Here is a 27,977-nt window from a genome sequence, read left to right on the forward strand (position 1 = left end):
GTTTGTATATTGTTTACATCATTGAAATAAACTGAACACATACAAACACAGCTCAGATCTGCCAGATAAAAAACGGTTTGTTGGAACGTGCCATAAAAGCTTGTTTTTTTTTCTTTGTTCTGTTTTTCAGAATATTTATCTGTCCCGGCTGCAGGAAATAAGAGCCACTCTGGAGATCTCCCCATTCTTCAAAACTCATGAGGTAAGGGCACACTGGTTAGTTTATTTTTACACACTTTTTCACATAAAAATATGTGAGTTCTGAGTGCATATACATTTATTTCTGGTGTTTTCTATTGCCTGCACCGTGTATTTGTTAATTCTGTAAGGAATTTTATGATCAAAAAGCAAGAAATTCAGAACAAAATGTACTAACATGTACTAACTAACTAACATAATAAAGCTGTAAGCAGGTCGGGTGTGTCACACTCAATTTGTGTAAATGTCCAAGTTCAGACATGTTCAGATGTCACGTAGCTCATACTTTCAGATTGGCTACTCCAGTCCTGTATTTGATTTCACGTTCAATCTTAGCTTGAATTGAATTATTAAGGAAACATGACTGCTCACTCTCTCACACACATACACACCCAAATTCAAATATAAATACTAGCTGACATGAAGGACGCTGATGTCACAAAACAGGAAGTGAGATTTCTAAAAGACGTAAACAAACACGTAGGGTGTTAAGAAAAGAAGAAACTTGTTTACATTTATTTATTTCCTGTATTCTCATCTCATTCATCTCTGTGCCTCTCTGTGTGTTTGCCAGGTGATCGGCAGTTCCTTGTTATTCGTTCATGACCGTAACGGACGGGCCAAAGTCTGGATGATTGACTTTGGGAAAACCACACCTCTCCCCGAGGGGAAGGAACTGACCCACCGAGCTTCCTGGGTGGAGGGGAACAGAGAAGACGGCTACCTTTTTGGACTCGATAGTTTGCTGGATATCATTTCATCCATGGTGAACTCATAAAGCTTGGGAGATTTCCTTTAGTCAAGATCGGACACACAACCGCTTCAACTCATTCGTCAGTCCTCTGGGGAACACTTCTGGGGACCTCCTCAAGAACTCTTTCACAGACACTTGTTCTCATGTTGGAAACACAATTATTAAAAAACCAAAACATGGCCGGATCCATACATAACCTTCGGAACGTCGAAAGTTTAGTCCTCTATTTTGTTGTCCTCACCTTCTTAAGAGGTCTTAATAGTGCATTTGACAGAAAAAGCACAAGTGGAACTCATGACATTAAAAACGTCTCAGTTCCTCATAAACCAGAAAACACAGTATCATTAACGTTCTCTGTTACACCTGAGGTTTTCTGCTAAACGTTACCATGTAAAAGATCGAATTTTATAGCTACAAAGGCCCCTAAAACATTTTTAACTAAATGAATTCTCAGTTTTTAAAGAATTAAGGATCTATCTATCAATTTAATTTTTTTAAAGGTGATTTTCCATATCTCTGTGCTCTGAATGAATTCCCCTTAAAGGCCGGCATTAGTTACATGCTACTTTCTCTTTCAGTACTTCCAGACTGGACAAGAGCACAGAGAAAATTCTTATGCCCTAAATCTTTCTGGCTTTGTTCCTTTAAATTGTGGTTATTGCTACAAGAATTTACATAAATATATGATAAAGAGGGTTTTCCTTTTGTGTGAGGAATGTGAGGAATTTAAAAATGTCTGACGTTGGCGCCCCCTGGTGAAGGTTTTAATTTTTTTTCCCAGTTGTTTGAAAGATGCTGTAATCACATAATAACTGTAGTGGCTTTAAAAATGCCCACATTTCACCTTTAAAGCATGATTTGGCTGTAGTTTAAGATAAATTGCTTTTCTTCTTAACACAGTTAAGGTCAGTTTCAAAGGATTTTCTTTTTACACGTTTGACCACAACTTCATCACATTGCCATTCCTTTCAAAATATTTCCTTGATTACACTTTCAAGTAGTAGGAATTACACAGTTAAGAGTGTTTTTACTCATCAGATCACAGTTTTAAGATGTGTGGAAAGAATAAAAGTAGTAGTTTTAGCTGCTTCACTCTTCAGAATGATCCATCACACACAAAGCCTTAGAGAGGATTTGGATCATGCTCACATTAGTTTCAGTGGCAGCCTTGCCAGTTATTGCTGGATTATCCACAATAATCCGGCAATAACTGGCAATCAGGTCGAGCTAAACAATTCATCTCACAGCAGAGACAGTAATGTGACAGAGGACATTGTTTCATATGTAACATAACTTTAGTTCATTTTACTTCAGTGGCCAAACACTTAGCACCCTTCTCACTCTGTACAGTAAGATTTATTTTGTTTGATGTAGTTTTAACTTTTTTCAATTTTTTTTTATTGTAACATTATTTTAGTTGACTCCTGTTGAACACTTAACAGCCATGAACAATCTTATTTAAGCTAAACAGTGCCTTAACATTACAAATCCAAGTCAGACGAGTGAAAATCTGTTCTTTCTTTTTAAGCGTCGGTTTGCTCTTAGTCTTAAATGTGGGCTTCTGTGCTTTAGTCTCTCACGGGTGCATGTTTATTATCCCCTTGAAAGGTTTGTTCTTAAGTTGTAGCTTGTTCTGTTTCTATTTAAATCTTTGTTTTAAATCACTGGATACTATGACATTTTGAATTTTATGACTGTTTTGGGGTTTTGTCCTCAAGCTTGTGTTACATTATGAGTGAAAATCAAACTAGGCAGACTGCTGACATTGTGGACAACCTGAGGATATTTTAGAGAAAAGGTTTATAGTATTTGACTAAGTGAACCATGTACTCCTGAGGGGGAATACCATCATACCAGATAAGGACAAAAGAGAAAAAATGTCTCATAATGTAACACATTCATGATGAAAAGTAAAACTTAAACAGTTTGTGGGTTTTTACTGTACCATGAATTTAAAATGCCATGGTTTTCGGTTCAAGTTTGCAGTGAACGTAGATGAGGAAAGAGACTACAATCCTAATGCAGTGCCTTCTTAAAGAAATAGTTGGGCATGTGGGGAAATGCTGTTATGTAGTTGAGGAAGAGATGGACACCACTCTCTGTCTGTGTGCTAAATGTGAAAATATCTACCAGCAGTTGGCTAGTGTAGCTTAGCAAAAAAACTGGAAATAGGGGAAAATGTTCATTGGTTAAACAAACAAGATTAAGATATAACTTGTGTGTTTGTAAGCTTTAGATGTTGCCGTTTTTGCACAGGGATGAGACGAGCTGTTCTTTTTCCTTTTGCTAAGCTAAGCTAACTAGCTGCCAAAAGGGCCAGCAACTATTCCTTTAAGACCATCTAAACTATTGCTTTTGCTCCCCTATGTGCACCTAAAGTCATTTGTAAGTAGGCATCCTATTGTTCTGGCTTTGCCGGCTTCTGTATTTATTTGGGTTGTTCCTTTAAAAAATGAATTTTTGGTGAAAGAAAAATGTGTCTATGTGTGATTTCTATGAATCTTTGTAAGTCTATCTGCCTACTTATCTATCTATCTATCTATCTATCTATCTATCTATCTATCTATCTGCTGCGACTGATTGGGGGTGAGGGGAGGGAGACAGGTCAAAAGACACTCTATCTATCTGTCTATCTATGGCAAGTATGCTATGGGTTGGTATGTAAGCTGACAGCACAAGGATACAAGGATAGTTTTTCCTGTGGCCCAGACCTGAGGAAGCCAACAGCGACCTCAAGCTGCTGCTTCTCTTTGACCACATTAATTGTTGTGTTTGCATGAGGGTAATTTGCCATTCAAATCACACCTGTCCACAACAGCAGCCACGTCCGGAGCTGGTGGGAAAGAAAGGCAATGATTCATGGGACCTTCTGAATAGAGAGAGGTTGATGTGGGGGTGTCCCCTCTCCCACTTTTATTAAGGTTAGGGGTGAAAGGGTAAGCCTCTGTGAGTCTTCTTTTTTCAATTCTTTCAAAACTTCTGGGACATCAAATTCTTTCCTTGCATTTCTTGTGTATCTGTGTCATAAAATCTGGCTTGAGTTTCACAGCAAGCTTATTTCCCATATTCCGCACTGGAATGCAAGCTGGAAAATTTAATTTGTCTACATCTTGGTCTCATATATCATATGTTCACTATAGGGATGCACCGATCCCGATACTGGTATCGGGTATCGGGGCCGATACTGTAAAATGTGTGCGTACTCGTACTCGTAAAAGTTAACCGATACCATGAACCGATCCTTATGTAGCCCGGATGGGAATTTGGGAGTAGATAATCATAATTCCCATGGACTTGAACGCCACATAAGGTGTTCACAGTTCACAGAAGAGAACGGCATGGAGAGATGCACGAGGTTAGCTGAACCAAAGTGAGAGACTCGGCTAGTTTTACTGAGGTTAACTTGCACAAAAGAGTGTGTGACTAGAAAGCTAACCGTGTGAGAGGTTCGCAACAGAGTGTGGGTGAAGTGACTTTTTGTTTCAACGGTCGCACCACCATCCGTGGAAAACTGTGTTTCCAGCCATGACCGCCGAGGCTAAAGGCTAGCCCGGACTGCTTGGCTGCGCCACGGAGGCAGCTGCTATGGACTGTCGGAGAGCTGGACAGTGACTGGCTAATGCGCTGTAGCAGAGACAGCATCGGGTCCGCAGGGAGTGGATTTAGTGTGGGACTGGTGAACGGCGACCTACCGAGCAACGGAACTGTAAGTCAGACTTTTGTGCTCTTACTGGGGAGAAGAGGATTTTTCTCCATCGTCCGGCGTGAGCAGCAAACAGGCCTGCAACAAGTGTGAATGTGAGTGTGTGTGGGGCCCATGTGTGAATATTGTATGTTTAGTGGATTTATATAACGTGTTTTGGAGTGTATATTAGTGAGTCACTTACCAAAAGGTGATAACATAAGTTGGGTTGTTTAATATAATTTGAAAGGGAATTATGTCATTTATACAGTGTATTTCATTTGGTTAAGGAATTGGAATATCATTTGAGTTTAAAAAAGGGATGTGTTGTACAGTATTTGTCTCTGCCCTTACGTTCAGTAAACGTTTCGTTTGTGTTAAAGAGTTGTGTGGGGTCGTTTCTTTACTACCGGTTAAGTTTAACTTGTGTGTGGTAGAAGTATCGGTTTTTGTACTCGGTATCGGCAAGTACTCAGATCCAAGTATCGGTATCGGATCGGTTTGAAAAAATTGGTATCGTTGCATCCCTAGTTCACTATAGAGGACAAGTGAATTTATTGAGTCTAGGAAAGCGGTTAAAACTTATAAAACCTTTACACAATGTCACACGAGCTGTGTAGCTCTGCGGTGCCCTCTGCTGTCCCAATATCGAAAATGCAGGAGAAACAATAACATCCCTGTAATTGAAAAAGAAACATGCGTGTACATGTTTTTGTTTGGGTTTTTGTTGTTTTGAGTAAAGACGGCTTCGAAGTTATTTTCTTCTGCTAGACATTTCAATGTAATGGTCCAATCAAAACATTTTTAATTTAATTAAACATGGCCGCTCCAGTAAGGTACCGTCCTCTTACAAACAGTAGAGGGAAGCATAGCCCCATTTCACCATCGAGGGCTGTATTTTTGTTTATATAGCTGACACCTTTGTGGAATTAGTCTTTTATCCACACCGTTTACGATTTTATTGTGTCAATTATCGCCACCCTGCCTTGTAAAAGTTAAACTTGTTATCAGTAAACTCAGCTACAAATCAGGCCGTGGTCACATCTAACCGTCACTTTGTTTTTCTCCGTGACAAACCAATCAGCACTCGCGTTTAAACTCCGCCTCCCTTCAAGCAAACCGTTGCTTGTGTTGTCAACAGACGACGGAGGACCAATAGGAGCAGAGAGCGGGACGGAGGGAGGGAGGAGAAATACCAGAGTCTTGTAAAGCTAAAGTTATGTCAATTTAGCTTTAGTACATAGCTGTTGATAATAAAGCAGGAGGACCCCCGAAAAACAAACATGGTGGTTGTACATGCCCCGCCCCTCCAGGCCCCCAAAGTCTAGAAGGACTCTGGTACGTCCTTCTTGTATGTGGTAAATTTCGACTTAGTGTTTGCGTTCCTCATTATCGCTGCACGACACACGAGCAGGTTACGTCAACGCGCCGTTCTTGCTGTTGAGAAGTTGGTAAATATGGTTTGACCTCATGGTGGAGAGAGAGCGTGAGTGGAGACAAACTGGATTAAACGCTACCAGCAGTAGCAGCAGGAGGAGGAGGAGGGCGGCTAGTAAATAACCTTTAGCTCCTGCTGTTAGCATACCGTTTTCCCAGATAAAGAGTATCCTCGGGAAAGTGCTGCTGCAGCTCAAATAAACATCGGCTGCTTTGACTCTCCTCAGGCGGGCCACCTTATCTGATAAGACTTGGCGAAACCAGCAGAAAGCCCACACGACAGCTGCTGGTGAGTACCTATCGTGCATTAGCTGCTAATTATTATGTACGCAGTCAAGTATATTTTTGGTTGGCCTCGTCCGCTTCTCGTCGCTTCAGCCTCAAACCAGCTGAACGTGAAAAATCCTGCGCAGCGGCGTGCTGACGTGCCTGACATGACCATGGCTGCCCCGTACTTGTACAAACTTTGTCAAGCTGCAGACCGAGCGTTACTTTATTCGGGACATTTGGAAATCCGCTCAGGCTATTCGCAGCAGCCGTAATGCTAGTTTTAACTCCTTAACGTGGCACGAGTTTGTTGTTATGAAGTCTCGTGCACGGTCACCTACGAGGAAGTGAGTTAGGAGTTTTAAAAGGACAACTGTCGTTTGTTGTGCCCTTGCATTGAAAGAAGAGAGGCCGTAGTGTCTCGTTACGCTGTTAAAACGTGTGTTAAAGCTTAATTCCAAATTTATACGTTTCTGGAAGAGCGTGCACCTTAGTGACTAGCATATGTTTATTTCAGGTACTGCAGGAAAAATAAAATTTCGCTTATTTGGCATAAACGGAAGTCAATTGTTGGCACTCCTGTACGTGTTTTCTTTTCAGTTAACCTTTAACTGAAACTATTGTTAATAGTTTCCTGTAGTAATTGTACCACTTTCATATCTGCACAACATTTTAGAGCAATCATTTCAAGAATCAAACACTCTAAAAACATATAACACATCTATTACTATAGATGATTATAATTTTTGAGAAGTTTCTTTATTTCTTTTTTTAATGTCAGTCCCAGTACCCATCATCACCTCGATGTTATATTATTGTTAAAAGTTTTATCTGTTATATATTATAATGTGTGTCATGGTCTGTTGTGATGTAAGTAATAGCATTAATCTGGCCAAAAATCTAATAAAATAGAGAAGTATGCTTTTCCATTTTACCATGTCAGATTATGTATACATAAAAGTGAGGTAGGTCAGTCTAAGCCTCTATGAAGTGCTAACAGGTAACGGTGTAACAGCTGTCTGTGATTGCATTATTTTTATTACAGGAATTGCCTGTGATTGTGGAGTATATTAAAATGGGAGAGACTCTCCTTTTCCAGGAGTCTTGCAGGGCGACGTGAGTTTATTCACGTTTCGTTCATAAACGGTGGTGACGCCACTGCAAAGTTAACGGGAAACATTTCCCACTCTTGGCTCAGGAACGCTTGTCATGGGCAAGTGATGGTAGACTGTCAGGAAGCCATGAGGTGGACTGAGCAGGATTCAGACGCTGACTAACACTGCTTGGGCTATTTCCATAGCGGTGAGACAACAGCTTGAGCAGCAGACAACAGCTGCGGCTTAGGTGTGCATATTTGCCACACAGTCAGAGCGCTGTTACCAAAATCATACCTTTCGGTTTCCCTCCTCTGGAGAAGAGGGCTTGGGGCCCACACACACAGGCCACACACCGACTCTGGCAAATGGGAAGTTGCTCAGCCGATTAGATTTGGCAATAAAATGAAATCTTAGTCGCAGCCAGAGAAAAATCAATGGCACTGTAATGAATGTGGACCAGGGGACATTCTAACTGAAGTGTTTCTGAATCTTGATTTTATAGCTGTGGAATCTAAGTACAGTAGGAGTTTTGTCTTTTACAGATTTAGGTCTAAATAAACAAGAGATCTTGGAAGAGGCACACTGTGGGAAGTTCAGTATAAGATGGCACAGCTTTGTAATTGGAAAGAGAGTGTTGTATTTTTATGAAATCAAAGACTGAAATGACCTTAAAAACAAGATGAATTAGCTGTACCATTTATAGTTTTTTTTTAACTTTCCATTTATTTGCCTTTAAAAAAAACAAACAAACAAAAAAAACAAAACAAAAAACTTAATCTTAAGCATTGTGAAGGAAAATGTGCATCCATATTTCTCAAGCATGATTATTCCAGTGCAAATTTTAGCAATTCTAAAGAAAAAAGAAAAAAAGATACAAGCTTCCGATCACATCTTTCCACAAACTCTTCATTTTTTCCCCCTTCCTCTTGGTTTATTGTGTCACAAAGTATCCACCATCTGAAAACAGAGCAGCCCTGAAGGAGGATGGATGACCCACTTCTGACTCAGGCGGTGTATGTGCACTGCTTCACATACACGCTTATTCATATATTGCGTAGTTTCCTTCAGCCACAGCCCCAGCAGCTTTCTCCACTGGCCCAAATCCTCACTGAGCTGTTTTGCAGCCTGTTGTCACGCCCACAAAGCAGCACCTGTAATATTGTAACAAAAACAGGCAGCAAACTGTAAGAGGCAGGAATGCAGCTTGCTGTTTAGATAAGCCTGAAACAAACTCAAGTTTTATTTGTGTCTTAACTCAATCTTGAGATTTGCTCTCAAGCGTTGCCATTGCATTTTAATAGCAACAGCTGTAACAGCCTGTAAAAATAACCAGGTTGTTTCCTGAAAGAAGGCGCGACATTTTTAGATTCATAGAAAACCAGCCTCGTCGTCCCGTCATTTGGCATAAAATATGACGGTGAGCCTCCAGCATGAGCTCAACACGTGCTCCCACGCTCACTCGTGCACAGAAATAGCTGAAAGATTTATCCCTTGCTCTCCTCCCGTTTTGTTTCCAGTGACATTTTCAGATGCAGTCCTGGACCACATGCACGCATATTCACAGCTTACAAGCATTCGCTTTCCCTTTCTTGTGCCTCCATGTGCCCAAACAGGGATCGGAGGTCATGGGTATTTTTAGACCCAGTATTAAAGTCCTCTCAAGATGTGACAGCTGTGTATGTTTGTGAGTGTTTCTGTTGGCAGTGACTCGACAACGGGTTTAATTTCTTTCCATTTGCCTTCTTTGTTTCTATGGTCTTTTTATCTTCCCTGAAGAGGTGAACTGACACATTTAAATCTCCGACTGCTTCGTATCGGAGCTTCCAGGGGAATCGAAGGATGACATTCACCCTGCATTTTTCTCTGTTTTGTTGTCTTTCTGTCTTCTGTTTGTAGTCCATCATGGCAGGTGATATGATGTTGCTAATGCGAGGCCTGGCTAAGCTGAGCCAGGCAGTCGTAGAGATTCAGACCAACACCCTCCGCAGTGGGACAGGTATGTTTCTGAACAATATTCTCTGTGCTTTTATCTTTCTGTTTCTCTGATAGTCATGTTCTCACTTTACCGAACCAGACATTTCAGTGTGGGACTTGCAGCGACCCCGAACTGACTTTCATTCAAATGATATGAGGCAGAACCCAGTTAAATCCCCTCCCCTCTGGGAGGAAAACCAATTCATTTGCTTTGTATTGACTCTGTTTTGTGTGAAGGTGACTCCTTCTCAAGTCTGCTGATAGGATAAGGAGCCTAGAGCTCAGCGTTTATCAGGAGCTAAAGGAAGAGAAAAAAATGGCTTTGAGGAGGCAAAAGTAGACACAGATGTTGGACACCAGCAGGGTTCAGAATGAGAACACTGAGATCCTGACAGTCAACATCCCTGCATATGTAGCAAGCGTTTTGTCACTGATAAATGAAATATTCAAATTGTGTTAGTTTTATAGCCAAAACATGTTGACCGGAAGTTCATTTGTACTGTAGTGTAATGCTCACAAAGTTATGAGTAAATGTTTGTAAGTGCTTGAACTGACTTCTATCTACAACTTGATAACAAATAGCAAGTGTTCTTTAACATGGCATGTCTAATTTTCAGCCAGCTGAAGAATTTTTGTTAGTGTTTCAGTACTTGTTTGTTTTGGAGCCCAACTTGTACAGGATTTTTAAGACTGATATCCTTATTTGGTGATATAAAAATCCCAAAGTGATGATGTTAAGACTTTCATTGGGAGTGACCAGGATGGACATGATTAGAAATGAGCACATCAGAGGGACAGCTCAAGATGAGCGGTTTAGACACAAAGTTAAAAAGGCAAGGCTTGGACATGTGCAGATGATGATCAAGGGTGTTTAATATGGAGCTGCCAGGCAGGAGGAAAAGAGGGAGACCTCAGAGGAGATTCATGGATGTAGTGAAGGAGGACACACAGAGGGTTGGTGTGGCAGAGGAGGATGCTAGGGATCGGGTGAGATGGGTGAAGATAATCCTACGGTGGCCCTGAGAGACCAAACGCACCGCAACTTAAGAAAACAAGAAAAAGCATTTTTGGGGAAACAATAACATGACAGAAGAGCTGTGGAAGTGATAAGTGACAAGCTAAGAGCAAACATGTATGTATTATATGAATCATGCCATGAAAACGCACATTACCTGCATCTTTTTCTCGATCACAGCACTCTTCTTTTAAGTGTGTTCATATGTTTTGGTTTCTGTCACTTCCTCAGCTGTTCTGTCACATTATTAGGTCCTCAAACACTTCTGTTTTGTTTTGTGTACTTGTTTTTGTTTTTCTATTTGCTGTTGCTGTTTTTTTGGTTTGTTTGTTTTTTTTAAATTGCAGTGTATTTGACCCTGTCAGGGTCATCGAATGATCCATATGAAGACGGCACATGAAACATTAACAGATTTCCCTAAGCGTGTAGTTATTTACTTACATTTATGCTCCGCCCATCTCTGCTTAGACTAGTTGGTTGTTATTTGGCTGTTGAAGGACATTGCAGAGAGCCCTCTGGTGGGCAAACTGTGTAATGCCAACACTCATTACATGGTTGATGGCTGTTGCTCCATTTCTTCTTTACTTTTATTTCAATTTAGTAATATAAATGCCGCCACTGATAAATCAGCAAATAGCCAGTATCATACAATAAAATCAACCCACCGATAAATCGACTGGGCTGTAGTCTTCCCACCAGTGGATCTCAGATTGTGACACACTGGGGTGTGTCTGCACTAAGCTGTCCACTGAGGGCAAACAGAAATTGTTCACAGCTCGTTTTTAAGATAGAAGACTTTGTTATTTAGAAAATGATTCCAGCACAGTAGCCTTGCGTAAAAGGACATCCTATAGCTGTTTTGTAACTGTTGCTCAAGTTTGAAAGAAATGAAAGTTTTACAGTTAATAAAGAAAAAGGAGGAATTGGTCCAGGAAACTGGATGGCCACAGGAACAAAGGGCCTTTTGCAATATTCAGTTGACTATTTTTAACCAGAACACTAAGATACATTGTTCTTAATGGAGTTTATAAAATATTAACACAATAGTTGCTTTATTAATAGCAGAACACAACTTGACCTTTCCTGTATTTGTATAACCAGCCCCAGGATTAGGCGCTGCTGTCCAAAGTGTCCAATCAGCTGCGGAGCAAGGCATCTCTGCAGCCATGGCAAAAATCCAGGTTTGTGCAGATAATACTGTGCATTTTAATAAATGTCATAAGAGTACTTTGACTTTGTTTTAAATGTATGCATTTGTCTCTAAAGGAAATGTCCGGCCAGCAGCAAAGCTATTCCTCAGAGTCCGACTTTGACTTTCCTCCAGATGAAAGCACATTCAACACTTCAGAGTTCAGGGATGAAGGTGCAGACTTCACAGTGGATCACTCAGGAAGCAGCGATGACGCAGCAACAGGGGCGAAGCATGCCAGTGGGAAACACTCAGTATTTGAAGGATACAAAGACCCCAGCAAACAGTTCAGTGGGCACACCAGATCCTACCACCAAGATGTGAGGTAAGAATGGTTGTGCCATAAACGAGTCGCTGCTGCCAGTTATGGGGGATTAAGGTAATTCTCTTTGCTTTCTCTGTGGCAGACTTCTTAGTGGACGTCAGCTCTACAACCACAGAATGAACAAACATGTGTGGAGGCAGCTTTACTTTCAGCATCCTGTCAGTCAGTTCAGGAGCTACCATCAGGACCCATCCACGGTGGGGGGATTGACAGCTGAAGACATCGAGAAAGCCCGAGAGAGCAAGGGTACTGATGGAAAACCACATAAACAGATGGTAATTCCTCTTTCTCATTTCCTGTTCCTTGAACACAAAGATACTCGTGTAAACGCTTAATTTCTGTTATTGGTTTCAAATTTTAATGGAAAGTCACATTGCGTTGTGTCTTCTTCAGCTGAGTGAGCGAGCCAGAGAGCGGAAAGTGCCCGTGACCCGGATCAGCAGATTGGCCAACTTTGGAGGTATAGCATTACACTGTGTCTGAGTCACGGAGGATTCAGTGGATGTTAATATCTGCCTGTATCTGTAGTCTTACGAGTCTGCATATACATCAGCAGCAAAGTAAAGCTTTGTGTGGACAGACCTCAGCTTTTAATGGTCCAGATGACATTTATTGGATCATACGTTCAAACTAATATTTGAAAACAGAGTGAATTTTTTGGGGGGGTTCTTTCTGATTACACAGAAGTCAAAGTGAGTCTCTATTAATTGAAAGATCTAGCTGTGTTGGTGAAATGTTGTGTAATTGTTGAGCTTTCTTTGTGCTTAATATAAAAACTGAGTTGGTAAAATTCTAGTCACCTAATCTTGTAATCTTTTAACCTCCCACTTACCTTTTTAGATGAGGTCACTGGGTTTAGGACAGCTGGTGTTAAGACAGTACTAATAAATTCACGTGGACTACATAAGGCCATATGTAAATGGCAGCGAATACAAAAACAAAGCCCCTAAAGGAACCGAAGGAAACAAGACATTGAGAAATGTGTGTAACATGCTTGTCAGACCTTGGAGCCGCACTCAAAACAAAAACCTCTAGAAATGAGGTCAAGCTTCCGCAGCCTTTTCTTTAACTAATCTGCTCCTGTTGAGATAAAAACATGCCCTGTTAGGCAGCTACAAGCTGGCACAGCGAGACACCAGCAGCCTGAAAGGGAGTTCTGCAATCGTGCAGCCATAAAAGGAATGAAATGTGTTTGACTTTGTAGTGCACACGGCTGTTGTTAATCTGCTATTTCACCACATTCACAGTTTTCCATTTATTGTCTGTGACACATTTAATGAATACATTAATGCAGTTCAGTTATATACATTAAAGAAAAAAATCTAAAATTGATTTTTAAAATTTAACATTCTCCGTCTGGTTTACAATATAAATAAAATAAATAAATAACATTTTATTTATATAGCACCTTTCTAGACAGAATCACAAAGTGCTGCACATAAGATAACAAATAATAAAAGGGTAAAAACAGACAATATAAAACTGGCAGAAATTTAACCAAAAACTCACTTGCCACTTTTTTAGGCACACCAGTATGAGGTTGGACCTGTTTTTATTTTTTAGAACTGTTTCAATTATTTGCGGCATAGATGCAACAAGGTGATGGAGACATTTATTAGACATTCTGGTTAGAATTAGACGATTGAATTGCACAGTTGCTCCAGGTTTGCACATCCATGATGCGAATGATCCCTTTCCACCCCATTCCAAAAGTGGGTTGTGGTATTTAATGATGCATGGAAGCACAGATCCAAGAATGGATCCGTGTTTTCATGTTGTTTACGCTAAATTCTGACCCTGCCATCAGAGTGCTGCAGCAGAAATCGAGACTCATCAGACCAAACAACGTTTTTCCAGTCTTCTTCTGGTCAATTTTTGGTGAGCCCACGTAAATTGCAACTCAGTTTTCTGTTTGTAGCTGCAAGACTGGCACCTGGTGTGATCTAAGACTGCTGTAGCTTAGCTGCTTTAAGATTCAGTGTGGTTTGCGTTCAGAGATGCTTTTCTGCATACCTTGGTGGCAGCAAGTGCTTATTTGAGTTATTGTTGCCTTCCTGTCAGCTCAAAGCGGCCTGGCTCTTCTCTGACCTCTGACATCAACAAGGCATTTTCAGCCAGAGAACTTCAGCTCTCTGCATACTTTCTTTTTTTTTCTCACCATTCTCTGTAAACTCTAGAGATGTTTGTGTGGGAAAACCCCAGTTTTTCCAGTGTTAACTCACCATTCTTCCCGATTCTGATACTCGGTTTGAGCTTAAGCAGGTCATCTTGATTGCTGTCGTTGACTTTATTGGCTGATTAGACATTTGTGTTAGTAATCAGTTGAACGCGTCTAATAAAGTGGCTGGTGAGTTGACCATTAGCCAAAGGTTCTGTGTGTATCTTCCAGAAAAGCCTTAATAAATGACTGCAGTCATCAGCCTGCTACTTGTTGACGTTGGATGACTTTCTTGCTAACCTAGTTGCTAGCAACATTTGTGTTTTATTTTGTTTCTTTGTTTTTTGTTGTTGTTTTTTATTTCGAGTTTGTGTTGCAGTGTGAGGTTACCCTTTTTGTTGATGTTGGTGATTTCTAATTTCTAAGCTAAAATTAGCTAATGTTGCTAGTGTTGAACATTGAGAGCAGAGGCAAGGACCTGAAAAAGACCTCAGCAGCAAGCATAAACACTTCAGAGGCAACAGAGAGTGCTGTGGGAGATCAGCTTTTATATGTTGGATTACATTCTGTTCACACATTAATAGTAAGAGACATTTAATACATAAAAAAAAATACTTCACATTTTTCAGTCAGTAACTTTAAACATATCAAATGTCTCTTCTAATCCTCCAAATTGTGCCACGACAGGATGTTTTTCCAGTGCTAATCTTACTCAAAGCTCTAATGTTCACACAAGCACAGCGAAGAGCTCGCAGCTAGCCTCAGAAGTAGTTTAAGAGAACTGATCGGCCGCTTTTGTGTTAGGAATTTCTCCTCAGACAGATGATGGATCTGTCAGCAGGAGGCACAGAGTCAAACCGAAGCCAGAAATGTGAACGAGAATATAAAGCGGACAGAAGTGAAACATGAACAGCCTCACATAAGTCAGCGTGGACCGTCGACACTGCAGAATTTAGCCACAGCTCATTCCAAACAAGTTGGAATTGCAGTGAGCCGCGACAGGTAGAGAGCTGAGATGATTCAGCATGTTGACAGCGGTAACATTTAGAAGGTGTTGAAAAGAGGAGGCGATGCATGAGCCTGGCCTCGACCCCGTCCTTCACTCCCCTACAACATTTGGCAACAAAGTCAGACAAGGCAAAAAGCGCCAAACCGTTTCACTGCGTGGCATCGGCCTCCTCTCGCCGTCGCCCTTCAAGTCACCATTTTCAAAGGTTTTGCTGACAGTGCAGTTTGGTTCTGAATACCAAATAAACTGACGAGAATAAGCACCGCAGTCATTTTTGCAAACACGTTGCTTTTCTTAAGATCGAATGATGGACAGACACTTGTGCGTGGTCTGGAAAAGTGTCACTCAGAGATGCTGCTGGAAATGCTGATCTCTCTTTGGCTTGACAGTTGCACATGCTGACATCATACAGTTATATAGGTACAGTCACGTGACCGGCTGCCTCATATTCAGTGTTTAAATCTGTGCATTGCAAATCCTCTCTAAACCAGGAAACAAAACACAGGCAGATGACATTACTGTGAAAGGAAAAGTTACAGGTTAAGTTACACACACACACACACGAAGCAATGAACAGCTTGTTTCCAGCATTGGTGACACTTGTTGCATGTTTTTGAGTGATGAATAAGTGCTCAGTTGACTTGTATACATGACACTGAAGCACACCGCGTCCCCATTTGTCCATCCACCGCTGCATCTCTGCTTCAGAGAGGCCGCTGACTAACTGATTATGTAACGTTGAGTTATGTAAGTTAGAAGCAAGCTCAGAGGAACTTCACAAACAGCCGCCCACTTGCGCAAACTCTTTCTTTTTCTTTTAATCCTCTAACTTTTAACATGATTGAGTTTTCCAAAAGCTTTCAGTTTTTTTTGACATTATTTCCACATGCTGTGTTGGATGCAGCTGTTACCACTGCAGCCATTGCCAAATACTGACACGATCAAAGGCTTTATTTGCTTTCTATTTTTGTCATATTTTCTGTTGCATATGTTTTATTTTGATAGGAGTGATAGCAGTTGCAACAGGTGGCTTCGTTTAGTCAGGTTATTTACACTCATCACAGAGCAGAGGTGAGGGTCCCGTTAAAGCAGCAGCCTGTCCATACCCTCATTTACTAAAAGGATATTTTTTTTTTTATACATATGCTGCATGATTCTATGTTTTACTGTCAGTGTAGATGTGAGCTTTGTTTTGTTCTTTTCATCAATTAAAAAACAGCACAACATCATCAGATAAAGGTTCACATTGCATACAGTCCTTAAAAATGTGTTGTATATTCTGTGTGTGTTAATGATGAAAATGCATTGGTCTTTCTGTGTGTTTGCACCAGGTCTGGCTGTAGGTTTGGGTATTGGAGCTCTGGCAGAATTCGCCAAGAAGAGCATCAGACAAAACGGCGCAGAAGGTAACACTCAGAAATGCGCGCACGCACGCACACGCCTAAGTGGCTCGAGCAGTGAGCGGGATTTACATGTTACAGCTAAGAAATGGATGAAAACCGCATTGTTTGCTTTTAAAACATTGGTATATTTATTCATTTTTTACGTGACGCTTGTTCTTAACAGTAGTATACACAGAAAAAAATCTTAGTAATGTTGTGGTGAGGACTCCTCACAGTGCGTTTGTTTTTGGTTTATAGTAACAACATGCAGAGATTTTGCAGCTGCATTCCTATGAATTGCCCTCAGCACCAATCCCTCTTGCATGTTATTACATGTTGCACACTTCAATTAGGCCATCTCCCTTACAGCCTGCCCCCTTAACAGACGTCCCTGCTCTGCTTCGTCAACCTGCTAATCCTAAAACACAGGCTAAGCTGAAACAGAGCGTACAGGCGTAAATCTGTGGCATTTGTGCATCTGTTTGTTGCTATTTATTTTTGTGTGCGCTTTAATCCCAGGCGCGCGCGCACGCACACACACACACACACACACACACACACACACACACACACACACACACACACACACACACACACACACGTGTAGTGTGTGTGTGTGCTAAATCTTCATTAAAGCCTCTGAAGGCAGCTTCAGATGTACCAGAGCGTACTACCTGATGACCTACTGACACACGTACACAGTCACACCCCTCACACATTGGTACAGTCAGATCCACAGCGCTGCGTCCCATTTACCTCAGAAGTCGGATACCGGCGCTGCGAGTAACGTCACTCCCAAGATATGCGTGTTCTAGCAGTAAAGCTGGAAAAGCAAGATAGGCATTCATGCTAAGGATGACTATCTTGATAAGGATAGTCACATGCATCACTAGCAGGAGGACTCAACCCCTGTTTTTTCTGTTTTTACGCACTGCCAGTGTTCTGCATATAGCTTATATAGCAAGTCACAAATACACAACAGTAGTACTGCACATTGCAAGTGCGGTTTTGCTACTGCTTACCAGCGATCCTGGATAATTAAGTCAGGGTTTGTGAGGATGCTCTGACTTTGCCAATTAGAAGTCCAGCTAGAGGTTGCTTTCCAGTTGAAAATTCCATCTGGGAACTCAGACATTCCAACTTTCGACTTCAAATGGATTACACCACAAGTGTCAAACATGCTGTTTTTGTTTTTTTGTTTTTTGACCTCATGAATGCCATCAACTCAAAGTGTTACTGATTACATTTAAGCCTACGGGGGTAGGCTTTAATGTAAGGACTCTCTAAAAATTGTCCATAATTCCTAAATGTTGCATGAAATATTTCTCTTAAATCATTGAATTAAAATGTTTGTCCTTCAGTCAAATCCTTGTTGCCTTATTTTAAATTAATTGTGTTGCTGCATAGAAGAAAAACAGTAAATGTGACACAAGAACTTGTGAACCTGACTCTGCACACAAGCACAGACCAATCTTGACAAAACTTTGCAGAAACATTGCCTACTCCATATAAATGTGAGTGCCAACATCTGTATGGCGTATACAAATCCCACGATCATATATATTTGTAGAATTGACAGTTTAATTGGGCACGACGACCTTACGACTACTATCACGGTGGCCACGTTTGTTGATGTTTAGTTTCTGCACGGTCTACATTTGTTACACTGTGTATTTAATGGTCAGTGCAAATTTTTTAATCTTTCTGGAGCAGATTATTAATCAAGTTATCAAAATAAGCCTCAATAAAAATGGTCAAAGGCTAGAAAATAGCAGAGCAGAGCAGACAACTATGTGGGGATAAGAAGACAAAGTTTAAATTCACAATATGTGTCACATGACCAAACAAGCACTGCAGGCCTGGCAAAACCTGTCTGTATGGGAAAAAAGCAAATACATACACATACTTAATGAAATCTGTGAAACATTTTATGTAATCACAATTAAGAAAAGTAAGTATGATTTTTCTTGACAGTTATTGTTTATTGACCTGTTTACCTGCTGATTGGATAAAACACTTAACATGAATCACAAAATGCACTAAATGCAAATGTAATACTTTTTTTTGTCTTCAGGTGAAAACAGGAAAGCAGTTCTGGACTCGAGCCCTTTCCTGTCCGAGGCCAATGCAGAACGCATTGTCAGAACTCTGTGCAAAGTCAGAGGAGCTGCATTAAAATTGGGACAGATGCTCAGCATTCAAGGTGAGGGACGGACATAGTCAGACGCATTGAAATTTAGATTTTTTTAAAAAGTTTTCTGCTTGTGAATAAAAAGCATTCCTTACCCTGCCTTCTGTGAAGGGAAACGCTCTATATAAAATCACAGTTTTCAGACTGATTATTGTGGTGCAGGTTAGCTTGAGTGTGTGCTGTAGTAGCTGAGAACTTGTGAACTGACTAAGAGTTGGTACAGAGGACTTTTTGGTGAGCTTATTTGTTTTTGTTTAGTTTTTTTGCCGTCTTCATACTGTGGCTCTGTGTTGGCTCTAACCTGCCTTTAGGTCAGTGTGTGTACACAAACAGATAATACGAGAGCGAGGCCAGCGGCAGTAAACAAAACAACCAGTGAGTTAATGAAGCCGTGTCGGGTAACAGCAGTAAACCCATCATCACAGCTTTGTTTAGCTCTGTTGCTACCTCTGCCCAACCTTGATTTGGTGACCTTTTCCTTTGGTATTCGTGCCATCTTTGCCTGAACAGTGCAGTGCAGTAAATATAATAAGCCATGAAGACAGTAGCAGTAGAGAGGAAGGCAGCGGTTTCAAAAAAGACCAGGTCAGTCCACTGTGCTGAGACCCGTTGAGCTGTGTTACTGTCTCTCTCAAGTGGTGACAAACTGCAATTTCGAAGTGTGGCTGGGTCAGGGGTTAATGTAATATTCTGTGGGTGGACACACACAATCTCTGCTCTTTTCACAGAAAATGTAAAAAGCTGAAATGGATATAATAATAATAATAGTCTGCGGTTGACTATATGCAGAGGATAGAAATCCCTGCAGTCTTTGTCCTCTGCTGACATTTATCTGCCATGGCAGGAATGCAATGATGGGCAGATGATTGTCTGTTCAGCCATTGTGCTCTTTTAGCACAACACTCAAAACGGTGTTAACCTTGAGAGGTCTGAAACTGTTAATAAAGTCTTTAATCCTGGTTACATATATCTTCTACAGCGCCGGCCAAAGCCAACGTCAGACACTGGCAATTTATCAGTTTACACAGTCGAGTCTGATTTAACTAGCTGATTATGATTATGATGTGGTTTATTGTACTCAAGCAGTAAAATCAAGCAATTATTATGAGTATTAAAGCTTGATTGCTGTATGTGCTCTTTATGTAGTATCTACAATTTTCAGTCCCATTAAACAAAGTACACATTTTAGTAGGAAACCACACAGCCATTTAATCTACACATTATATCGATGTGTATGGCTTAATTGTTTATGATAAATTGCTGAGTAATTGTACTATTACATTTGTACTGTTACTCTATATTCTCCTCTCACACTCAAACTGTGATTTTTCTGTTGGACAGCTCAGCTTGTGTTTATAAGCGGACCCACAGCTTCACAATCAGCTAGCTAACCGTTGCCTTTTATCATTAACTCATGTCTGTACAGTTAAGTTGACTCAGTTTTTCGTCTCTAAGCTGCAAGTATTAATAAAGCATGTCTGATAAGAACAGGTGACCCACAAGACGGTCAGCCGAAAACTGCATTTCTCAGTCTGTATTTGATGCACGTTTCTCTCAGATTTCTCACAACCGGCTGCACTTAAATCAACGAGAGTCCTCTGACTGTAGCGAGGCATATCCACGCGTTCAGTTCTGCACTACGGTCACTAAGAGCAGGATCTGTGTTTGTGCACTGGCCTGTGAGAGAGACAGAGGGAGAGCTGCCTCTCACACACTGGCTCAGAGAGAGAGAATTTTTTTGCATCAGTTTTGCATCACGCAGTGTCTAAATGTTACTTTGATCTTTGACGATTAGGCCCTGGTGCCTGTTTCGTACGTGTTTCAGCATCCACTCCTGTGTGTCGTTCATGTTTTTTTTGGGTGTTTCTAAAGTAATGGTGCCACTCAGGTTGTGTTATGCAACACAATATGGCAGTGAAAAAATAAGCAAATGGGTTTGCTGATGTTATCACGCTGACCTTATTTAACAAGAGTTTAACTTGGATCATTCTTTATGCTCAATGATTGCTCAAAGTTGTGGGTAGGAGCATGTTTGGATTTTTTTTCCTCCTTTCGTTGGTTTATTTTTAGCTTTTGAGGGGAATGGCAGGTAAAATGTTTGAGAACCACTTAACTTAATCTTTAATTAAAGATCTCAAGATGTTTTTATGTTTCAGATGACGCTTTCATCAATCCTCATCTTGCCAAGATTTTTGAGCGTGTGAGACAGAGTGCTGACTTCATGCCAATCAAACAAATGACAGTAAGACTGATAGTTATGCCATTTCCTCAGCAACTTATATTTTATTTAATGATTTAAGGAGTACTGCATTGTGATTCCTGCCTCTTGCTGTTTTGGAAGACTTTTTTTCCAGTGATGCTAAAATCCTACTTGCTCGTGTCTGTCTGCAGAAAGCACTGAATAACGATTTGGGCCCAAACTGGAGGGACAAGCTGGAAATGTTTGAGGAACGCCCTTTTGCGGCAGCGTCCATCGGGCAGGTTCATCTTGCACGGATGAAGGATGGCAGGGAGGTGGCCATGAAAATACAGGTTAGGATAAAAACATGTGACACTGCGTCCTCGTGTTGTTAACATAACACTGTCAACACTCGCTTAAACTTGCATGCATACAGGAAACGCATAATCTGATTATCAGATGGATGCGTTTCCTTTCCTTACAGAGGAACATGTGAGCTAGTTATCTCATGCTTTTACTGAATAACATAGTTTTATTGCTGTGCTAACTGTTTATAGTAAATATAATTGTGTTATCAAATTAAACCAAGTGTTTGAATGTTTTTCTCTCTGTCTGTTGTCTTCAGTATCCTGGTGTGGCTCAGAGTATCAACAGTGATGTCAACAATTTGATGGCGGTGCTGAATATGAGCAATGCCCTGCCTGAAGGTACAAACACACACACACACACACACACACACACACACACACACACACACACACACACACACACACACACACAGCATCCTCTTCATCTCCCCGTGTCTGCTTCTCTCTACCTGTTTCTGAGTTACTGTTTCCACGACTAGTCCCAATGTTTTTGTCCTGTTTTGTTTGTGTCTGTAGGTCTGTTTCCAGAGCACCTGATAGATGTCATGAGAAAAGAGCTAGCCCTGGAGTGTGACTATATTAGAGAAGCCCAGTGTGCAAGGAAGTTCAGGTATTATGCAGCAAATGTTGTCGTAATCTGAAAGCCAAGCTTGAGAAATGTTTTTATTTTTTCCTTAAAATTTTCTTAATTCTTGTTCACCAGCCTGCAGTTGCAGTTCCTCAGAATGTAATAACTGCAGTTCAATAGTGTATTTCCAAATTAAATTAAATGAAGAAAATTAAATAATGAAGAAAATAATTTTTAACTCATATGGCCAAAGGCCTCGTGAGCTCATACAATGGCAATTTACAAGAATTGCTTTTCCTGGGGTGTTGCTCAGATTTTAGTGATCGTCTAATAGGTCTTCACCCAGATTGTGGTCAAATTTGAGGTTCTGAGTGGATTTTAATTTCTACTAATTTAGCAGCACACCCAACCAATGACAAACTTATCACTTTGCTTCCATATTTCATAAACTTAAATCCTGGATGATTCAAGCAGGATAAATGGCAGTAAAGCTGCAGAAGTTGTATTTGTGACTGTCTAATTCAGCGAGGCACACAGAACCAACCAGGCTGCGTTCATAACCATGCTGCAGCATTGCATTGTGCTCCAGGTATTGTTAGTGATGGCGCCACCTGGCTTCAGAGCAAAACAGAGCCTGTATTCGTACTCTCTGGAACACAGTCACCTCGTGTGTGACATTCATTCCCAGCTCCAAGATCTGACTTCCAAGTTAGAAGGAAGGCTGCATTAATCTATATGCTGGGATAAAGTGGACTGTAGACCTAACTGTCATGTCAGTGACAGCACACTATTGTACTCGACTGAATCCCCGATGCACTGATCGAGTATTTGAGCTCATATCATGGCTCGATTCTCCTTTCTGTCTTTCTCCGCACTGTGCAGTCTGCTCTCCGTCACCCCTGAAACGCTCGGGTTACACAGATATAGTTAGCTTATTCCATCCCCCTTTTTAAATGTTCGTTGCTTGAGTTCAAGGTCAGGCTGACTGTGATTGCTAGCCAATTTTATATATAGACTTAACACTCTATGTGGAGTGTTGTGTTCTTAAGTTGTATTTCATGTGTTTTTGTATCTGCCCATGTCTGGCTCAGGGAGCTCTTAAAGGACCATCCGTTCTTCTACGTACCAGAGGTGATAGATGAGCTGAGCAGCCGCCATGTTCTCACTACTGAACTCGTTCCTGGATTTCCCCTGGACAAAGCCGAGAGCCTCTCTCAGGAGCTGAAGAACGAGGTACAGATGGTTATGATTACACAAGTTAGTTTGTTCAAAGGGGCTTTCTCAACTGCAGACATTCCTTTCTTAGCTGATCCCAGTTCAGTCAACACACTAAACACCACAAACAAGCAAAAGCGAGTTCAATCTGGCATGTGTTTCTTTTCAGCAGAATGAATGTATACCTTTGTTTTTTTTCTTTCAGATCTGCCTCAACATCTTGACTCTGTGTGTCAGAGAGCTGTTCGAGTTCAGGTACATGCAGACCGACCCAAACTGGTCCAACTTCTTCTATGATCCGCAGACGCACAGGGTGAGTCTCAGTACAACCCGTAGAGTGCTGTCATGAAGTTTGTTCAGCTATAAATATAAGTAATATGAAGTTGGCAGCTAATGGGAACGGGTAACTGCTGTGTGTTCCTCTAGGTGGCGCTGTTGGACTTTGGAGCCACAAGAGGATTTGATCAATGTTTCACTGATGTCTACATAGAGGTGAGACCAGTCAGCCTCATGTCAGCTGCTATATAATCATCATGAATGGTGATGATGTATGCTCTTTATATGGCTTCACTAACTTTTCCTGTGTTGAGCTTCTGACTTTGGGACATTAATCTCAGATAATCAAGCCTTAAATGACTTTAGTAACTCTTAATGCTTCTGCATACCAAGACACTTTGGACAATTTCTTTGTTTCTCTCAACTTTGGGGGCTCAGTTTGGGTTTGGCTCCTTCTGTTTCAACATGACTGCTCACCAGTGCCCAAAGAAAGGTGCATACAGACATGGATGATCGAGTTTGGTGTGGAAGAACTTGACTGGCCTGCACGGAGTCCTGACCTCAAGCTGATAAACAACCTTTGGGATAAATTAGAGTGGAGACTGTGAGCCAGGCCTTTTCATTCAACATCAGTGTCTGACCTCACAAATCTTAAAAAAAAAAAAAAAAAAAACATGGTCAGAAATTCCCATAAACACTCTTAAAGCTTTCCCAGAAGCGTTTCTATTTCTATTTATTTATTTATATAGCACTTTTAATTACAACAGTGGTGTTGACCAGAGTGCTGTAGAAAAATACAAATTACACAATAAAATAACACACAATAAAATAGCAATATCAATTAACATCAATGCCAAATAGCTAATTATAAATAAATAAGTAAATAACTTTCATGCAGTATTAAACGGCAGTGAGTAGAAATGTGTTTTAAGATAGGATTTAAAAAGGTTGAGGATAGGAGCCTGTCTAATGTGGAGAGGCAAATCATTCCACAATTTAGGCGCCACAACCGCAAATGCACGATCACCTCTAAGAACCAGCCTCGACCTTGGTGTGGCCAAGAGCAAAAGATCACCCGATCTAAGAGCTCAAGGGGGCATATAAGGCTGCAGTAGATCTGACAGATACCCTGGGGCCTGTCCATTCAGTGCTTGATAAGTCACCAATAAGATTTTATAATTGATTCTAAAACGTACAGGGAGCCAGTGAAGCGAGGCAAACACCGGGGAGATATGTTCATTTCTCTTCGTTCGTGTCAAAAGACGAGCAGTGGCATTCTGAACCAGCTGGAGCCTTGCAAGACAAGTCTGACTAATGCCTGCATATAAAGAATTACAATAGTCCAGTTGGGATAGGATGAAAGCATGAATTGCCCGTTCTAGGTTTTTAAAAGACAAAAAAGATCTCACCTTGGATAAAAGCCTCAGTTTAAAGGAAGACCGCTGTACAACTAAACTAATCTGTTTCTCAAAGGTGAACTTATTGTCAAATGTAACCCCCAAATTTTTATCATGCGATTTGATAAAAGGTTCTAAACTGCGCAAATTAAAATGTGAGGTGCTAGAATTGCATCTTGGTCCAAAAACGATCACTTCGGTTTTATTTTTGTTGAAATTGAGGAAATTAGAGGCCATCCAGGCCTTAACTTCGCCTAGACACTGAAATAAAGGTTCTAGCGAGGCAGAACTGTTTCTCTTTAGCTGAAGATAGATCTGAGTATCGTCAGCATGTTAGTGAAAACTAATATTATATTTCCTGAAAATAAGACCTAGAGGCAACATATAGAGACCTAGAGGCAACACAATTCTATTCTATATATAGAATAGAATTGGCCCCAGTACAGAACCCTGGGGAACACCACAAATAAAGGGGGCTGTGGAAGAAGTAAAGTCTCCAATCTTTACTGAGAAAGTCCTATCAGAGAGGTATGACCTGAACCACTCTAATGGAGTGCCTTTGATGCCGCAGTGCTCCAACCAAGAGATCAAGATCCTGTGGTCAACAGTATCAAATGCAGCAGTCAAATCCAAAAGCGAAAGCGCAGCTGAGTCGCCTGAGTCAGTGGCTAGTAAAAGATCGTTAAGAACTTTTAAAAGTGCAGTTTCAGTGCTATGAAAAGCTTTAAAACCAGACTGAAACCTGAGTTGAAGCTGTTATAGCTGCAAAGGAGCCAACATCATATTAAAACCTATGGATTAGGAATGGGATGTCACTCAAGTTCATATGCATGTGGAGACAGATGAACGAATACTTTTGGCAGTACAGTGCAGGTGCAGCTGTAATATTTCTAGCAGTAATCCAGAGACGTGACGACACAAAGCTCCAGAAATTGTACATCTCCCCTCAGGGTTTACATCTTAGTTTTTTTTTTGCTGATGTTGACATTTTGTAACTCACGCTTCTACTCATTTGCCTCTGATGATTGGTGAACTCGATCTTAATGCCAAATCAGAAGGTGTTAAAGGACCCTAATTATTCATGGCAGCCTAAATTCTCGTAAGAGATTCAAATCTAATCTTGAATGAAGAAAAAGAGAGTGACATGTGCGACCTGTGTCTGTGTGTACAGATAATCCGTTCAGCTGCCCAAGGCAACAGGGAGGGAGTACTAAAGAAATCTATCGAGATGAAGTTCCTGACCGGTTACGAGTCCAAGGTAATGATCTCTTTGAGCTTTTTCTGCCTGCTCTGCTTTACAAATGATGGCTCTGTCAATGTGGAGTAGCCATAAACAAGTAAATAAGAGTTGTAAAAGTGCGCAAACATAATGTGTTAAGCATGTGTTTTGGTTTATTTTATTTTTTTGTTCTTTTGGTTTTTTTAACTTGTGTTGTCCAGGCAATGGTGAATGCCCACGTGGATGCAGTGATGATCCTCGGCGAGGCTTTTGCCTCCTCGGAGCCCTTCGACTTCGGTTCCCAGTCCACCACTGAGAGGATCCACAACCTCATCCCCGTGATGCTCAAACACCGGCTCACTCCACCCCCCGAGGAGACGTACTCGCTCCACCGTAAGATGGGCGGCTCGTTCCTCATCTGCTCCCGGTTGAATGCTCAGCTGCAATGCAGGGAGATGTTCGAAATGATGTATAAGAAGTACTGGGAAGGCCGCACGCCACCATCTGACTTGGCATAAAACCAATCAGTGTTAGGAATTATGATGGACTGGATGTTGGGAGGGGGGCCAACAGGAAAGTGCCCATAGATACCAAAACGGAGGAAGGAAACGGTCGTCGAGCGCCAGCCTGTTGGGCATCCATTGAAAAGACCCGCATACATATCACCGCCCATCATTTTTGGTTTGAAAGAGGGAGCAGCAACACGGCGTGCGTGTTGCGTTTAAGGCCAGAAGAAAAAAAGCTGTAAGAGACAAGAGTGAAGGAGAGAAGCAGCCTTGTTTTAAGTGTAAACTGAGTGTAAAAAGGTTGAATTTGCATCTCTTGATGATTTCACGATGATTCTTGCATCTGATGTTGCTGTGTTTTGTTGAGCTTTGGGATAAACTGTAAAGTTTGCTCTTTACCGTAAATGTCACAACATTGCATTGCGTTAACTAAGCTCTAATTTTAGGCCAGAATAACAATGCAGGTATTTCTGCTTCTATTTTTTTTTTAAAACACATTTATTAATTAGATATTATGGATATAAATACTAGGTATTGGTCTAAAAGCAAACTGCAGATAATTAGTCTTTTTGATAAAATAAAAATAGAGATGATGAGAATTATTCAAACTTTTTGTTTGTTTGTTTGTTTTTTAAAGGGGGTGACAAAGTGATATTTCTCAGCACTTACACACAAGAATGTGTGACTTTAGCATATGTATATGTAGTATACAGGATCTTGTGTATTAATGCAGCCAGACAGTACTAAATGATGTTGTTTATAGCTTGTAGCTTCTAAGGGAAATTGTTTTGGGCATGAGATTAAGTCAAGCTAAATTCACAGGAGGATGAAAGTCTCTAAATTTGAATAGGTTCTGTCCTCTTACTGGGTTTTAAACAGTGTTCATATGGACTAACTAGCCAAGTTAGCAGCATTGTTGCTCAAAATTTAAATTCTGTCAGACATAATTCAGATTTCCTGAATCTGAATTGTTATTTTCCTTATTTTCAGTCAGAAACTAACAAACCACATGGATCCATGTTGCTCTCTGTTTAGAAATGAATGTTTCCCAGAAGAAACAGGTCATAGCTCACACATCAAACACTGGACCTGAATGTTCACAAACTACCTGGATGGGAAGCGCTCGTCCTGATAACGCACAAGATCAGCTTGTGGGCTCTGCTCGCTCCCGCAAGTCGGTAATCTCTCCACGCCTCCTCGGGTGAAAAATCCTCCTGACTGGTGTGTGACTGTGAAAGTTCTCTGTGATCTGCTGTGTGAATACTGTTATAATGATCTCTGGTGTGAAAATGGGGGGGAGAAAAAAAGAAACAAAAAACAAAGTGCCTGATGTTTCTAGCAGATGGTTTGTAGCTAGAAATCTCTACTTTATATTTCATATTAAGCATCACTGAGCAGAGGGTTTCAATTTTGTAATCAAAATGCATTCTTAACTGAACGTTGTAATAAAATATCGTATGACAAGAGTAAATGTTTGAGCTACTCTGGTCGGGGTGTCTCTGTGTGGGTTTATGCATGTGTGTGGTCCCTGTAAACCCATTTAAAATGACTGTACAGCTTTATGTTATCAC

General features: G+C 40.9%; 2 protein-coding genes across 3 annotated transcripts in view; both read left to right on the forward strand.

Moving 5' to 3' along the window:
* The window catches only part of itpkb (inositol-trisphosphate 3-kinase B), a 29,570-nt gene extending 26,143 nt beyond the window's left edge, over window positions 1-3,427 (forward strand). Inside the window, exons 11-12 of the mRNA XM_031755141.2 lie at window positions 131-202; window positions 773-3,427. Coding sequence (XP_031611001.1) covers window positions 131-202; window positions 773-976 — 276 coding nt within the window. The 3' untranslated portion in view covers window positions 977-3,427. The remainder of the gene's footprint in view (window positions 1-130; window positions 203-772) is intronic.
* Window positions 3,428-5,808: 2,381 nt separating this feature from the next.
* coq8aa (coenzyme Q8A, genome duplicate a) lies at window positions 5,809-27,896 on the forward strand. Of its 2 annotated transcripts, none has more exons than XM_031755084.2 (17): window positions 5,809-5,972; window positions 9,332-9,431; window positions 11,526-11,605; window positions 11,691-11,938; window positions 12,021-12,213; window positions 12,332-12,398; window positions 16,437-16,511; window positions 18,562-18,690; window positions 20,835-20,920; window positions 21,070-21,210; window positions 21,483-21,564; window positions 21,742-21,835; window positions 22,885-23,026; window positions 23,214-23,321; window positions 23,435-23,500; window positions 25,853-25,939; window positions 26,122-27,896. In XM_031755084.2, the coding sequence occupies exons 1-17, from the start codon at window positions 5,931-5,933 to the stop codon at window positions 26,416-26,418; spliced, it is 2,037 nt and encodes a 678-aa protein (XP_031610944.1). In that variant the 5' UTR covers window positions 5,809-5,930; the 3' UTR covers window positions 26,419-27,896. The 2 variants fall into 2 exon arrangements, with proteins under 2 accessions (XP_031610944.1, XP_031610945.1); XM_031755085.2 differs by lacking the exon at window positions 5,809-5,972 and adding an exon at window positions 5,983-6,360.
* The last annotated feature ends 81 nt before the right edge of the window (window positions 27,897-27,977 follow it).

The sequence above is a fragment of the Oreochromis aureus genome, linkage group 15, assembly GCF_013358895.1.
Source record: "Oreochromis aureus strain Israel breed Guangdong linkage group 15, ZZ_aureus, whole genome shotgun sequence".
Taxonomy (NCBI): Eukaryota; Metazoa; Chordata; class Actinopteri; order Cichliformes; family Cichlidae; genus Oreochromis; species Oreochromis aureus.

Coding starts and splice junctions, on each gene's coding strand:
- coq8aa (XM_031755084.2), top strand. CDS start 5,931: ATGCCCCGCCCCTCCAGGCCCCCAAAGTCTAGAAGGACTCTG. Junction 11,939..12,020: donor TCCTACCACCAAGATGTGAG/GTAAGAATGGTT, acceptor TCTCTGTGGCAG/ACTTCTTAGTGGACGTCAGC. Junction 21,565..21,741: donor GAGCAATGCCCTGCCTGAAG/GTACAAACACAC, acceptor TTGTGTCTGTAG/GTCTGTTTCCAGAGCACCTG.